The sequence below is a fragment of the Eretmochelys imbricata genome, chromosome 6 (genome assembly GCF_965152235.1).
Source record: "Eretmochelys imbricata isolate rEreImb1 chromosome 6, rEreImb1.hap1, whole genome shotgun sequence".
In the NCBI taxonomy this organism is placed as follows: Eukaryota; Metazoa; Chordata; order Testudines; family Cheloniidae; genus Eretmochelys; species Eretmochelys imbricata.
The window spans coordinates 82,992,174-83,006,474 of NC_135577.1; the positions used below are offsets into that span (position 1 = coordinate 82,992,174).

General features: G+C 48.2%; 1 protein-coding gene across 5 annotated transcripts in view; it reads left to right on the top strand.

The window, feature by feature from the left end:
- Positions 1-14,301, top strand: part of SCFD1 (sec1 family domain containing 1) — a 142,257-nt gene that overhangs the window by 40,023 nt on the left and 87,933 nt on the right. For all 5 annotated transcript variants that reach the window (XR_013346388.1, XR_013346387.1, XM_077818974.1 and 2 more), the window contains exons 11-12: positions 8,580-8,719; positions 9,965-10,055. Coding sequence is in view for 3 of the 5 variants with exons in the window: in XM_077818974.1 (XP_077675100.1) it covers positions 8,580-8,719; positions 9,965-10,055 (231 nt within the window). In the remaining 2 variants the exon portion in view is untranslated. The remainder of the gene's footprint in view (positions 1-8,579; positions 8,720-9,964; positions 10,056-14,301) is intronic.

The following is a 14,301-nucleotide window of genomic DNA, read 5'->3' on the forward strand; positions in this document are numbered from 1 at the left end:
GGATAATATGATTTTGGCAATTAATTGATCTTTAAATATTCATGGTAAATAGGCCCAATGGCCTGTGATGGGATGTTAGAAGGGGTGGGATCTGAGTTACCACAGAGAATTCTTTCCTGGGTGTCTGGCTGGTGAATCTTGCCCATATGCTCAGGATTCAGCTGATCACCATATTTGGGGTCGGGAAGGAATTTTCCTCCAGGGCAGATTGGAAGAGGCCCTGGAGGTTTTTCGCCTTCCTCTGTAGCATGGGGCACGGGTCACTTGCTGGAGGATTCTCTGCTCCTTGAAGTCTTTAAACCATGATTTGAGGACTTCAATAGCTCAGACATAGGTGAGAGGTTTATCTCAGGAGTGGGTGGGTGAGATTCTGTGGCCTGCATTGTGCAGGAGGTCAGACTAGATGATCATAATGGTCCCTTCTGACCTTAATATCTTTGAATCTATAAGCCTTTCTTTTTTGTGCTGTGTGGGACGAGGGAAGGGGGTGGGGTGGGGTGGGGAACGGGACAGTCAGAGATTTGCGTATGTATGCGTTATCATACTCAGCCATCCTGTCTGGAGTGCCGTGCAATGAGTGCTGCACTTCAGGCTGGCTAAAATGCATGGTGATGGGGTTTGAGTGCAGTGGGCAAGGGTCGTAGTTTTCAGGGCTGGGTGGTGAAATTACAGGTGTTGGAGGCAGCTGATGGCGATAAAAACCCAGGTGTTGGGGAAAGTGGGTTAGAGGTGACATGGGGGCACAAGAGAAAGAGTTTGGGGACAAGGGCTGCTGTGCTCCGCCTGCATTGCTACAAGCACCTGTATCAAGTCCGCTTGACACTCCATGACGCTTAGCAGCCCTTCCATGCTTTGGTGCCGGTGATACACATTCTGCTGGAGGACCCTCCTTTCACTCTCCCGCCACTCCTGCACTTTTTGATTTTCATTAAGGGACTGCTGCATGACTTCATGCAGCATGTCCTCTTTGCTTCTTCGCAGACACTTCCTGATTCTTTGGAGTCTTTCGGCTGTTGATAGTGAGAACAGCTGGAATCTCAAGATTGCATCTGTAAAGCCAAAATGCAACACTTAACAGAGGCAGTATTGTTCACACCAGACAGAGCAATGATTCGGCTGTACTTAAAGACAAGTACAGTGTACACAGTATCAGAAATTGCCTGTCCCGAAGTGAGTGCACATAACCCACAGGAGCCCCAAAATGGTGAGTAAGCACAGGGGGCAGGAGGGATGGCTTGTTTAACGGCCATGCTGTCCTCTGGGGTTCTGTGCCTTGGGGAGAGCCAACAGCTGCAGGGGGCCCCCATACTGAACACTGTCCCCACGTTTTCACAGGGTGAGTTCGTCCTGGAAGATATCTCACTGCTGAGGGTGACCTGGGAAGCAAGGGAGGATCTTCAACTACAAAGCAGCTTCCACCCTGGCCCAAATGCAGCTTGCCTGTGTGCAGCAATGGTCCCCCCGCCCGTCACGGCACAGTGGCTCGGACATTTTAGCCTTACTGGGACAAGGAGCACAGTAGCTCTGCCAAGGAACCTGCACAAACGGATTGCCCAGCTCCTGCATGAGACCTTTGAAGAGATCATTGAGACTGATTACCATGATGTGAGAGAGCACAGCAATGCCCTATTCCACATTTAGGCATGCATGCAGCCCTAATCTTCCTCACCCCAAGAGCCCGCACTGAACAATTTCCTTCCCAAAATAAAAGCCACTTACCAGGCACCTCCTCTGCTGTTTGTTCTTCCCCAAGCACCATCTGCTGCTACTGGCTACCTTCCTCCTGGCTTAAAAATAGCTCCTGGCTGCATGCATCTAGGGATGCCAGTCTGTCCCCCTCCTCCTCAGCACCCTCGCTCTCGCTTTCCTCCTCCTGCCTTGTTGAACTGGGCTCTGAAGTGTCCATCGTGGTCTTCGGAGTGGAGGTGGGGTTGCCCCCAAGTATTGCATTCAGCTCTTTGTAGAAACGGCAAGTCGTGGGGGCAGCACCAGAGTGCGGATTTGCCTCTCGTGCTTTGTGGTAGGCATTCTGCAGCTTCTTCACTTTAACCCTGCACTGCAGTGCCTCCCAGTCATGGCCCCTTTCCATCGTGTCCCTTGATATCTGCCTGAAGGTATCATAATTCCTACGGCTGGAGTGCAGCTGGGTCTGGACAGCTTTCTGCCCCCAAACACTGATGAGGTCCAGCACCTCGCCATTGCTCCATACTGGGGATCACCTGGTGTGTGGAGGCATGGTCACCTGGAAAGATTCGCTGAGAGTACTCCACGCCTGGCTGAGCAAACAGGAAGGGGAATTTCAAAATTCCCAGAGAATTTAAAGGGTGGGTCTGATGGTTGGTCACCTGAGGGCAGGGCAGTAGAGTTCAAAGTGATGACCAGAGTGACTAGAACAGGCATTGTGGGACATTTCTGGAGGCTGATCAGAGCGCATTAATAGACCAGAATGTCCACACTGGCACTGTGGCACTCCAGCCAGGGCGCAGCAAGTGTTATGCTTCTCGTGGAGGTGGATTACCAGGGGTGCTCCAGCCACGGAGTCCGGGTGCTCTACATGCCTTGCCAGCGTGGACACGTCAGGAGTTAGGGAGCCCGGGGCTGCTTTAATGTGCTCTAACTTGCAAGGGGAACCCAGCCCTAAGAAACCAGCTGGCTCTTCAATAAACTGAGCTTTAGGGTGGGAAATCTATAATATTAGAAAGGAAAGATAATTATTGATAAATGTAGATCCAGGTTTATGTTTTTTATAATATTGTACCCACATGTTTCTGACACTTCGTCTCATTTCTAGTTAAATCTTTATTCTTAAATAAGTCTATTTTTGTTTTATCATAAGTGCTCACAAGCACTGTGTGGTTTACAGGACTGGTGATTTAAAGTAAAACACTGCAGTGGATCTGTGATTGGGGGCAGTGAATCTGGGATTTCTTAGAGTAGCCAGTATCAGGGGCTGGATATCACAGGGGAATGATTCAAAGGGACTCAAGGATTGGAATGCACCTGTTGTTAATATGTAAGGCAAAGTTAGAGCTGGCATAGCCCAGAGGGGAGTTCTGGAGTGGCTAAAAGGCTAGTTGTGTTAAGGAGCTGACATACAGCTACCACAAGAAAGGCTCCCTCTTACTAGAAGCAGGGGATAACAAGGTGACTTGCAGACCTGGATACCCCAAGAACTGTTACAGTGAACTATTTTTTTCAGAATTGCCAACAAACTGAAAGTTGCTTGCCCAGCTGTATTCTCAAGGCTTCAAATATTCATAGTGAATTGCTCCAAAATTAATAGGCTAACTTTCCGCAGAATATTCAAAGGCATTAGTTCTCATTGGGGACAAAACAGCAAAACAAAGTTAAAATACCTATACAAAGATATTTAACTTCTAAAAGTTAACACTAGTGTATCACACTGTTTAAACAATTAAAAAAAAATATTTCTGATAGAAGACCATACCGAGAAATTGGAGACAGAAAGTTTCCTGCTTTTTGTGGAAAGTGTGTATGTTTGGGGAAGGAAGAGAGGTGGAAAACTGGGCTTTCTCTAGAATGAGATGCAAACATGGTTATTAAAATTGTGGCTCCATAATATGAATGCAGATCTTCCTTATCGAGAACTATTCATTCCTTATTTTGGTTATTTATTCAAAAGCTATTAATTCTATAGTGAATTTCAGTTTACCACCTAAGGCCTGCGTCTGGTAAGTTTCTCATTGTTTCTTGGACTTCCCAGGTTAGTCCATTTTTAAGCTTCCAGTATAGTAAGCTTGCATATAATATTTGTTATTAAATAATATAAACTTTGATTACAAAACCGGATCCTTGTGACTCCACTATCTTTCTTTCCATCTTTTAAGAAACTTGCATTCTCCCTTAATTTTCTGTCAACTCTTTTCCTGTTTCATGACTCTTCACATTTTGACTGTTCATTTCTAATGTGAAATTTTGTCAGTTACCTTTGAAAACCTAATTACGTTATGCATATTATGTTAATTAAATTACATTACTACCACTTGTCTGTTCTGGCAATAGTATCGAGAAATATCCAAAATTATAAAAAGGCATGACCTTTTTTTCATGAGGCTGGTTATCCTTAGCTACACTGCATTTTTCTGTCCCTCTGACCCCATTTGATCTTTCAGTGTAGCTTCTGAATTTTTCCCTCTCCAGCAAAAGTCATCAGATTTTCTAGTATTTAGTTTCCAAATATCTTGTACACAATGTCATTAAGATAATCTGTTTATATCCTTCCTGAATGGAGTAACCTTTATGAAAATGTATGTGAAAGCATCTTCACCATTTCCCATTTCTTTGCATGTTGTAATTAGTTTACATCTGATGTCTTGCCAACTTCAACTCCACGGGGCCTGTGGCTTAGGGGCACCATTGCCTGCAGTCACCTTTAAGCCAGGAAAAATCCAAGTTCCAATATGAAAGGATTTAAAGATATGGTTTGTGTTAAAACCATTTCTAGTACTTTTTGGGTGAAGTTTGCAATTCCTGCACTGTTTCAGAATCATCATGTATTTTGAAAAAGTTTAAAAAACAAAAAACCTAGGGCCAGATTTATAGACATTTATAAGTACACCTCTACCCCTATATAACGTGACCCAATATAATGCTGGTTCGCATACAATGTGGTAAAGCTCCAACCAGCGTGTTAAGGGTGCCGGGCCGGTGCCCAGGGGTTGGATAAGGGGCAAAGGGTCTCGGGGTGATCAGGGGCTCCCCCTTCCGCCCAGGTCTGGGAGACAGGAGCTGTGTGGGGGCACTTTTGGGGGCCCCACAGTCCCAGGGTGGCCCGGGGGATTATCAGGGGGCCGGGAGCAGCCCACTCTGCTGTCCTGGCCCCAGCCCCAGCCGTGTCGCTCAGGGGAGGTGGTTTGAGGGAAGGGATTCCCCCCCGCATTCACCGGCAGTGACGGAAGCGGAGCAGCCCAGCCCGCTCCACTCCGCCAGCTCCCAGCCGCAGCGCTCCGTTTCCCACCGCAGGTGAGTGTGGGACCTTTCACCAAACTGCCAACTGTCATAACCCACCCCTCCCTCTGTTGTTCGCTCTCCCCACTCTCACTCATTCACTCATTTTCACTAGGCAGGGGATTGGTATGCGGGAGAGGGGTGAGGACTCCGACTGAGGGTGCGGGCTCTGGGGTGGGGCCAGGGATAAGAGGTTTGGGGTGTAGGAGGGTGCTCTGGGCTGGGAGGTGGAACTGTGGGGCTCGAAGTATGGGAGGGGGCTCCGGGCTGAGGCGGGGGTGCGGATTCAGAGGTGGGGCCAAGGGGTTCGGAATGTGGGAGGGGGCTACAAGCTGGGGCCAAGAGGTTTGGAGTGTGGGAGAGGCCTCCAGGTTGGGACTGAGAGGTTCAGAATGCGGGAGGGGGCTCCAAGCTGAGGCCGAGGGGGTGGGGGGGGTATGGGCTCTGAGCTGGGGGCATGGGTTCTGGGGTGGGACCAGAAATGAGGGGTTTGGAGTTTGGGAGGGAGCTCTGGGCTGGGGCTGAGTGGTTCAGAATGCGGGAGGAGGCTCTGGACTGGGGCCGAGGGGTTCGGAGTGCTGGAGGGGATGAGGACTCCGACTGGGGGAGTGGGCTCTGGTGTGGGGTTGAGGATGAGGGATTTGGGCTATAGGAGGGTGCAAAGCTGGGACAGAGGGGTTTGGAGGGCGGGAGGGAGATCACGGTTGGGGCACGGGGGGAGTGTGAGGTCTCCGTCTCGGGGTGCAGGCTCTGGAGTGGGGCTGGGGATGAGGTGTTTGGGGTGCAGTAGGGGGCTCCGGGCTGGGATCAAGGCGTTCGGAGGGTGGGAGAGGGATCAGGGCTGGGGCAGGGGTTTGGGTGCGGGGGGGGGCAGGCTCCGGGCGGCGCTTACCTCAAGCAGCTCCCGGAAGCAACGGCATGTCCCCCTTCCTGCTCCTATGTGAAGGCACGGCCAGGCAGCTCTGCACACTGCCCCATCCACAGGCACTGCCCCTACAGCTCATTGGCCCCAGTTCCTGGACAGTGGGAGTTACGAGGACAGCACCTGCAGATGGGGCAGCACGCAGAGCCCCATGGCTGCCCAGGGCATAAGAGCTGGAGCGGGGACTTGCTGCTGCTTCTGGGAGCCGCACGGAGCCATGGCAGGCACAGAGCCTGCCTTAGCCCCGATGCACAGCAGACCGGACTTTTAACGGCCCAGTCAGTGGTGCTCACCAGAGCCCGAGGGTCCCTTTTCGACTGGGCTTTCCGGTCGAAAACCAGACACCTGGCAACCCTACAAGCCCCTTTCATATTTTTGAAGAAGGTGTTTGTTTAATCTTATGAAACCCAAAGGTGACCCATTTTCCTCTAAAGTTATGAAGGCTGAGCAGAGGACATGTGTAGAATTTAAAATCTTGTCTAAAAGAGAATTATTTCCCCTCCCCAATCACTCAAAATGAGGGCGGGGGGAGAGAGGAATAATTAATCATTCAGCATGAATGAATTAATCTCAAAACTCTGTAAGGAAGGGATTCACCATACATGGTGAGTGGAGTGGGGGAGTGTCACCACTGTGGCCCTATCTCCAGATGGTGTTCAGGATTGGAGATCTGTTTGTAGGGCGTGAGTGTGACTCATTTGCTCACCTACATTTTTTACTTCCACAACCAGGGGGAATCCATTCAACCATTATAGTCAATGTAGAGATGCCATACTGACAAGGGAATGGGGAGAGGTTACAAGAGGCTTTTTGGAAACATTCAGACAGCCATGTCTTCTGAATGAGATCTGTAGTTTCTGGGGTCAGAATCTCGCCTGTTTCCATGTGGATTCTTCAGACAGAATCATCTGTTGAAAATACTGAGTATAACCATAGAATTTTCCTCTCGGTGATCTCCACCAGGTCCATCTTGTTCAGGTTTTTGCAGCAGGGAAAAACTTGGTCTCTCAGTACTGCATCCACAATTTTGGTGTAATTGATCATCATTAGACTACAACATTTCTCTACAACACTGAGGAAACCTAAGGCAGCCCTGTACAAATACGTTCTAAATTACTGAATTGCCTGTACAAATCCCATATGAAAACCTGTGCACCTTCTACAGTGCATTTATAGAATCATTTTAAGTCAGACAACTCCAGTTTACATACAGAAAGCAAAGTAGGTTATCATGTCTACTTAGGAAATCTCTGTGTGTGCTCTTGAATGTGAATTGGACAGGACAAATATGCTTGCACTCACTGGAAATTCTTTTTCTATTATAGCTTTAAATTACTTTGACTTTGAATAAACTACACCAGGCTCCTAACTCTGCTTATGTTATCTTAGGTTGGTTAGTAAACTTCTTCTGGCTGGTGCACAGATATTTAACAAAAATAGGTGCTTTTGGTTACCCAAGAATAAATAGTAAAATAAAACATTTGCTCAATGGAAAAGACTGGTGGCAAAATAGTCTATTTTAAAACATTAAGGAAGAAAGATTATACATACAGCCTAGAGATTTTTAGAGAGGATTTGTGTTAGGATATAGATATTCAGGCCTGTCTCTAAAGGCCTATACTTTAAGAATTTAGGTGTATTCTTAACACTTGGCTAGTTAGAGGTATAAAAGAAAGAATCAAATCACTGTCTGCCAGTGTAAGGTCCTTCTCTTACTGTGACAGTCTGAGGCCCTGTTCTTAGGCTAAGATCTTCGGCTAAGCAACAGAGGCAGCCATAAGCTGGGAAGCGACTGGTCACATCCTCACATTCCAAACTAGTCACATTGAAAGAAGGTGCTATTGGGCTGTTAGGAATACACTCCTGTCCTGATAATGCCTGTCACCTCCAGAGAAAGGGAAGTGCCTAGAAAATGTAAAAGGAAACTTAGTTTGATAGCGTCCTGTCTGGCAAGAACTCACTTATCAATAGCTGGGATGTGAAATCCTCATGTCTTTGTTGTTCTGTCACTGTAGTCCCCATTTCCCTATTGTTTGTCTGTATAATCTCTGTCTGGTTCTGAGATTGTTTCTGTCTGCTGTATAATTAATTTTGCTGGGTATAAACTAATTAAGGTGGTGGGATATAATTGGATATAATCATGTTACAATATGTTAGGATTGGTTAGTTAAATTTCATGAAAACGATTGGTTAAAGTATAGCTAAGCAGAACTCAAGTTTTACTATATAGTCTGCAGTCAATCAGGAAGTGAGTGGGTGTGTGGGGGAAATGGGAACAGGGAATGGGGGTGGGGAAATTGGAATCATGTTTGGCTAAGGGCAGGAATGGGAACAGGGACACAGGTGTAAGGCTCTGTGGTGTCAGAGCTGGGAAGGGGGACACTGAGGAAGGAAACTGGAATCATGCTTGCTGGAAGTTCACCCCAATAAACATCAAATTGTTTGCACCTTTGGACTTCGGGTATTGTTGCTCTCTGTTCATGCGAGAAGGACCAGGGAAGTAAGTGGGTGAAGGAATAAGCCCGCTAATAATTTGAAATGTCCATTTCATTTGGAAGATCTATCATAGGATTTCATCAAAACAAACATATAGAGGTCTTCTAGTTATTTTGATTCATGATAAGAATATTTTTGATTCTCAGTTTTGGATTGAAATTGTGGATGTTTAATTAAGATTATTCTTTTCTAGGATTTCCATTTGAACAGAGTTAATCTAGAGGAATCTTCAGGAATGGAAAATTCTCCAGCAGGGGCTAGACCAAAGAAAAAGAATAAAAAATCATATGACTTAACTCCAGCTGATAAATTTTGGCAAAAGCATAAAGGCAGGTGAGCAGAACAATTCCAGATTTTATATTTAAATTAGTCAACTTCTAATGAAGAATTACCCTTAACATACTAATATTTTTTCCATATCTTTGAGGAAGCGTGATAGAGGGTCATATCTGTGCAAATGAGGGTCATAAGCCACATTACTCTACCCAAAGAACTTTGTGTAATTTCATAAAATTAGGTATGTCTGGTATAGTGCAATCTATGTAAATAGCGTAGAGGAATTAATCTCATTTTAAGGAATTCACTAGCAGTTTTACTTAGTTTAGGAATGTTTAAATGTTCTTTTGAATAAAGCGTACAAGTGACAAATCTGTTTGCAAATTGAGTAGATGCTTTCTATTTAATTCTAAAGGTACTGTTAGCCCAGTTTCTCATGTACCTGTGGAGTAAGATTTGATGTGTGAAAAAGCTTTGAAATGTGTTCCCAATTCAGGGGGAAAATCAGATTGGATTTATAGGGAGAAATGGAGTTCTTTGATAATACGGAAAATGCTAAATTAAACATAATCACTTAATTCTTATGATTCATAAACAAGGTAGTAGAGTGCACTGGATATGCTAAGAAAGAGTTTTATGTGACTAAAGCTATAAAAAAATGGAAACTGAAACTCTGCTGTGTAGTGTGGTCTGGTCACATTATTAGATTTAAAGAAAGATGTCAATCTGATCCATTTGGATATCCCAGTACTTTACTGTTCCGAATGTTTATGAAAATGAAATTACTTACGATAGAGACCTCATGACTAGCAGATTTAATTCCTTCAGCTAAATTGGTTGAGGAATTGCTTTATACTAATCCTTACCTATTGCAGTAGCTTTACTTTTAGGGTTTTGTGGAAATACATATAATATCTACAGCAATTTGAAACACTGATGTTAGTGGATCTGCTGGGATAGTAATTTTACCTCTTCGTATTCATCTGCTTTGGGGGGATTTTTTTATTATGTAGAGAGTATGCATCTATGGTGCCATCACTATGTATTAATTTTTATAAGTGGATTTAATAAAGCATATAAAAAGTAATGGATATTTGTACTGAAAGCTTAAGCATATGTTTGATTACTTTCATATATTCGTTATTTTCTGTATGTTTGATGCTTCATTATTATAGTAGTGAATTGGTATTTCATAAACATATCTGAAAGGCATTTCAACCGTTATTTTGATCATACAAACCATATGGTGGTTCTGCTTAAATTTGACTGTTTAACAGAACCTGATATGTAATATTGCTTTAGTCCTTTCCCAGAGGTAGCAGAGTCTGTTCAGCAAGAGCTGGAATCCTACAGAGCTCAAGAAGATGAGGTCAAAAGGCTTAAAAGTATTATGGTAAGGTTTAACATACATATTTTTTGTTTAACATGTTTTGTTTTTATATAAATTATGAGAATACTTGTATAGGGCTTTGTTCCATACTTTGGAAACATCAGCATCAACAAATGTTGTTCTTCGAGTGATGGTCCCTACATGGATTCCAAGCATGGGTGTGCATGCATGCCATGCGCCGGAGCCGGAACTATTGCTAGTAATATCCATTGATCCGCATGTGCATCAGCTACGTGGCACGTCCAAGGCTTTAAGAGGCTGTGCAGGTCAACGCTGCTCCAGTTCCCTTTTACCACTGCATGGCCAGAGTTGGAATCTCTCTTCCTCGGTGCTCTTAGCTTGATAAAAGAACTGCTTTTGTCCATTGTACATAGTTCTTCTTTAGTTTAGTAGTGGTCTGTTCATTATTAATTAATTGGCTGGTTACTTTCCATTGGACTTCTCCTCTCTGGGGACTTCCCCCCTCCCCCCCAGCTCGGGGACTGTACTCTGGCAAGCCGGGTTTAAATACTGCGCCTCATGCCCGTGCTCCTTCTCTGTGAGCAATGAGCACCAATTTTGTCTTTATTGCCTTGGCAAGGCTCACATTGCTGCCCATTGCTCCATCTGCCAATTATTCCCACCGTGCACCCGGGAGGCTAGAGAACTCTGCCTCCGCAAACACCTCATGGAAGAGATAATGCGCCCAAGTGCATGCCCATATCCAGGACCCATGGATCCACTGGAATGGCATTCGACACCGGCGTGAGCACCTCTCTGGGGTCTTCCCACCCAGCACTGGTGCACCCACCAAAAGCCCACCGTGTGCACATAAAGCGCATCCATGGGCACAAGGGTGGCTCCCCAACGGGGACAGCCCCTAAGCTCAGTGTTGCCTCCTCAAGCCATGCCAGATTGGGTAAGAAGTCGCGCGCCGACTTGGACACTCCCGCTCTGAAGAAGTCCCGCTCCGAGCACAAGTCCAAGCTGTGCTGGTGCCAGCCCCAGTGACTGGCTCACCACCGGTGCCCCCAGTTCCGTCCACTCCACCGGTCCTGTCTGGACTTGCCTGCCTGGTGCCGTGCATGCCAGGACTTTTGTCCCCCCACTGTCACGGTGCGGGACTCACCCCTGTGGCGCCTCCTGCTGGTCTCTCAGGGAATTAGCTCTTCCAGCCTCCAGAGCGCCCTCCGCAGGCCGGTGTCCCACTTGCCGCTGGCCCCATGTCCCTCCCGGACCCCCGGACCTCTTTTACCCAGGGTGCTGCCCCCTGGCAGTACCCCCACAGTCTCTGGGTCTCCCCTCCCCAGGGAACCCCCACCTGCTATCCCCACCTTGCCTCAGGTTTTGGCTACTGCCATTCAACATTGAGCCCCCGCACACTGGGGCGGACTGCAATGTATAAGCCAATCATCACAGGCAAGAGGGGTTTGGACCTGCTGCCTTGGCCTACCCGTGGGCTGCTCTGTTGCAACCCAGGTATCTTGTCTTAGGCCGTCTGCCAGGCCTGCAGCCTGGGGCTTTTCCAGTCTGGAGCCTCCCAGCTCCTCTGGCCTTCCCCAGCCCTGCCCCACTCCAGGTACCTTCTCAAGTTCCCCAGCAGCCAGGCCCATCTCCCTAGATGTATGCTCCTGGCCCAGTGCCCTCTTATAAGGACCGGCTGAGCCCTGATTGGGGCGTGGCCACAGCTGAGCCTGCTTCCCCAATCAGCCTGGGAACTGCTTGCTCCCAGCCACAGCCCTCTCCAGGGCTGTTTTAAGCCCTTTAAGGCTGGAGCAGGTGACCACCCCGCTACACCCCCCCACACACACACTGATGGCTAAGTTTATGCTACCCTACATGGGCTTCGCCTGCCATCCCCTGTGGATGAGTTGCTCCTGCTCCATCCTTCTTTGCTCCACCCTGCCCTTCTCTTCTGGGCCCCTCCACACAGGTGCCTCTATTGCTCCTGGACTGTCCTCCTGCACCGACAGTCCCACTGGCTCTTTCCCTACCAGACCCATCTTCCAAGTCCGAAAGATCCTCCTACCCAGACCCCACGTTCTCACCCGTGCGGTCCTTCAGTCTGGACCCTTGGTGCCAACTGTACCCTCCACTATACGCCCCACCAGCTGACCCGTGGTACCCCTACACCTTGTCACCACCACTGCCTGGTGACCCCTATGCCTGGCTCTATTGGGCTGCCTGGAAGCCCTATCATGAGCATGGAATGCCATCTCACTCATGGCACTGGCTGTCCCTGATGCACACAGCCCCTCCCTTTGTCTTCGAGGACCCTTCAGCCATCTCCGCTCTGGCGGCACCAGCAGGCACCTTCGCCAGCACCAGTCCATATGGGCGCCTCCTCGTCTCTGGGACGATGCTATCATTTTCTCCTCTCTCTCACCTCCTGCCAACCTCATGCCATACCAGGACTTACTTTGGTGAATGGCCACATCCCTCAGTCTGCCTGTCGAATTCCTAGACATCTTACAATCTTCTGGACCCTCGTGTACCACACTCCCTGTTCACAACACCCTTCTACAACCGGCCCAGACCATCTGGCACACCCCAGCCTCCTGTGCCCCAACACCGAAACAGGCAGAACACCAGTACTTCATGCCCTCTAAGGGCACAGACTTTCCTTTCACCCACATGCCCCCCAACTCCCTGGTGGTCCAAGCCGTGACCAAGCACACCCGCCAGCAACATCTACGATCCAAGCCCCCTGGTCAGGCCGCCAAGAACGGGACACCAGATCTACTTTTCTGCTGGCCTCCAATTCCACATTGCCAGCTACCAGGCCATCCTGGCCAAGTATGACTTCTTTTCATACTCCAAACTCATGGACTTCCAGGCCTTCCTCCCTCCAGAGAGGCAGCAGGACTTCCAACGTCAACTGGATGAAGGCAAGTTAGTGGCCAAGGTCACTCTCCAGGACATGGTCAATGCTGCCTATACTGCGTCCTGCTCTCTGGCATCTGGGCTTATACTTTGCCAGGACTCCTGGCTCCAATCTAGTGGCTTCCCAAAAGAGGTCCAAACCACCCTTGAGAACCTGCCCTTCAACAACCACAAGTTCAGAAACAAAACTGACGAGTCCTTCCATTCCCTCAAGGACTCTAGTACTACCTTATGCCACGTACCAGCCCGTACCACCAGCACCCACCATATTCTTCTCAACATCGTCTGTGTTCCCAATTACCTCGCTACTCTACTACTGCTACTCCTTCTACTTCCACGCTGCCTCAAGGTTCCTTCAAGCAGCCCTTTTGCCTCCTTCCCCAAGACCCACGAACCTCCCCCATCTCCTCTTGCTACTCCACGGGTGGTTTTCAGGGGTCACCTTGGCCTCATCACTGGGGAAAGATTACCACCAACGGCTGGGTGCTGGACATTGTCTACCAGGGATACATCATCTAATTTCTCTCCTTCCCGCCTCGCTGCCCACCTCAGGAGCACCCTGCCATGTTATCACACTCTAACTTCCTCTGAGAGGAAGCGGATGCCCTTATCCAGAAGGGCACTATAGAACTCATTCCACAGTGCTGCCATGGCCACGGCTTGTATTCCTCCTATTTCCTCATGTCAAAGAAAGGGGATGGCTTTTGCCCTATCTTGGACCTCTGAACAAATTTATTTGCAAGTTCCATTTTCGGGTGGTCACCCTCCCTTTCATTATCCCCTCCCTTTCCCATGGAGCCTGGTTCACAGCTCTTGATACAATTTCCATATTGACATCCAGCCTGCTCATTGCAAATTCCTCCGCTTCACGGTCAGCTGTTCTCACTACCAGTTCTGGGTTCTGCCCTTCGGGATTGCTACCGCCCCCCGCATCTTCACAAAGGTCTTTGCTGTCATGGCAGCTTACATGCGCCACCTAGGTCACTCGGTGTTTCCGTACCTAGACTATTGGCTCCTCGCAGCATCATTCCTATTCCGTCTTCTTACCACTCTTCATATCCTGTGTGCCGTCCTTGACACCCTAGGAATTTTCATCAACGGGGAGAAGACGATCATCGCCCCAACCACTCTCTCACCTTTGTAGGTGCTCTGTCGTGGCCTGCCCTTTCCTTCCCTCCGATTGCTTCACTGGTCTCCCCGCCCTTATCGCACAGTTCTGCCACCGCCCTCGCACATGCATCCGTCACGGCCTCTCCCTTCTGGACAATATGGCGGCCTGCACGTCTTTCACACTACGCCCATCTCGATCTGCGCTGCCTCCAACTGTGGCTCCGCTCTGTCTACAACCCGCAGTTCAACAAACAGGTCCTCATTCCCTCACCAGTTC